Source organism: Pteropus vampyrus, unplaced genomic scaffold (assembly GCF_000151845.1).
Source record: "Pteropus vampyrus isolate Shadow unplaced genomic scaffold, Pvam_2.0 Scaffold1035, whole genome shotgun sequence".
Lineage (NCBI taxonomy): Eukaryota > Metazoa > Chordata > Mammalia > Chiroptera > Pteropodidae > Pteropus > Pteropus vampyrus.
In genome coordinates this window covers 471-1548 of record NW_011889816.1, presented here as the reverse complement: position 1 = coordinate 1548, position 1078 = coordinate 471, and the positions used below count along the sequence as shown (strand labels likewise).

Genomic DNA, 1078 nt, shown 5'->3' with positions numbered 1-1078 from the left:
TGAGATGATATGACCATTTGAGAAGAAATTTTTCTTAAGAAATCCATACGAATTCACAAAATAATTAGGTTTTCCAAATATTTTTGGTTCAAATTGGGTAAAACATTTAAGACTGGGAAAATGTACAAGGGAAGAAAATGTCCATATATTAGAGAAGAAAGCATGATAAACGGAATTACATGGTACAGAAAAGGTGAGTTAAGTAAATGGAAATTCAAGTTAATGAATAAAAGAGGCATATTCTATTTCCACATTTTCTGGCATCAAGGCTTTTAGCCTTCCAATCATGGGGAGTTCTTCATCCCTAAAACAGTTGTCCCTTTTATAGCTGCCATCGCACAGAACCTTTTCAAAGCCCCCTTTATGTCTTTATTCCTGAGACTGTAGATGAAGGGGTTCAGCATGGGTGTGACCACAGTGTACATCACTGAGGCTACTGCACTTGAGTGTGTGCTGTAGGGAGAGGCAGAGCTGAGGTACACACCTAGTATCGTACAATAAAATAAAGAGACAACAGAGATGTGAGACGCACAGGTAGAAAATGCTTTATACTTCCCCTGAGCTGACGACATTCCACGAATGCAAGAAACTATCTTAAAGTAAGAGTAAAGAATCCCAGTAAGGGGAAGAGCAGTCAATAGTCCAGTTGCAAAATACATCATCACATTATTAAGAAAGGTGTCAGAACAGGCAAGTTTAATCACCTGATTGAGTTCACAGATAAAGTGAGGGATTTTCAAGACTGTACAGAAAGATAGTCGCAACACCATTAAGCTTTGTAACAAGGCAGACAGGGCACTCATGATCCAGGACACCAGAAGCACCAATCCACAGAGCCGGGGGTTCATGATGACCGTGTAGTGCAGGGGGTGACAGATGGCCTCAAAACGGTCATAAGCCATCACGGTCAAGAGGAAGTCATCCAACACTCCAAAGAGTTGGAAAAAAAAAATCTGTGTGATGCAGCCTCCATAGGTTATGACTTGGCTCTGTGTCTGGATGTTCACCAGCATCTTGGGGATGGTGGTGGAGGTGAAACAGATGTCCACCAAGGACAAGTTGGAGAGGAAGAAGTACA

General features: G+C 41.5%; 1 protein-coding gene across 1 annotated transcript; it reads right to left on the bottom strand.

Annotated features, from left to right (window-relative positions):
• Window positions 1-284: 284 nt before the first annotated feature.
• Window positions 285-1076, bottom strand: LOC105310068 (olfactory receptor-like protein OLF4; the record flags this gene model as incomplete). The annotated part of the gene is made up of 1 exon (XM_011386282.1): window positions 285-1076. A coding segment is annotated over one exon (792 nt), but the record flags the coding sequence as incomplete, so codon positions are not given.
• Between the last annotated feature and the right edge of the window lie 2 nt (window positions 1077-1078).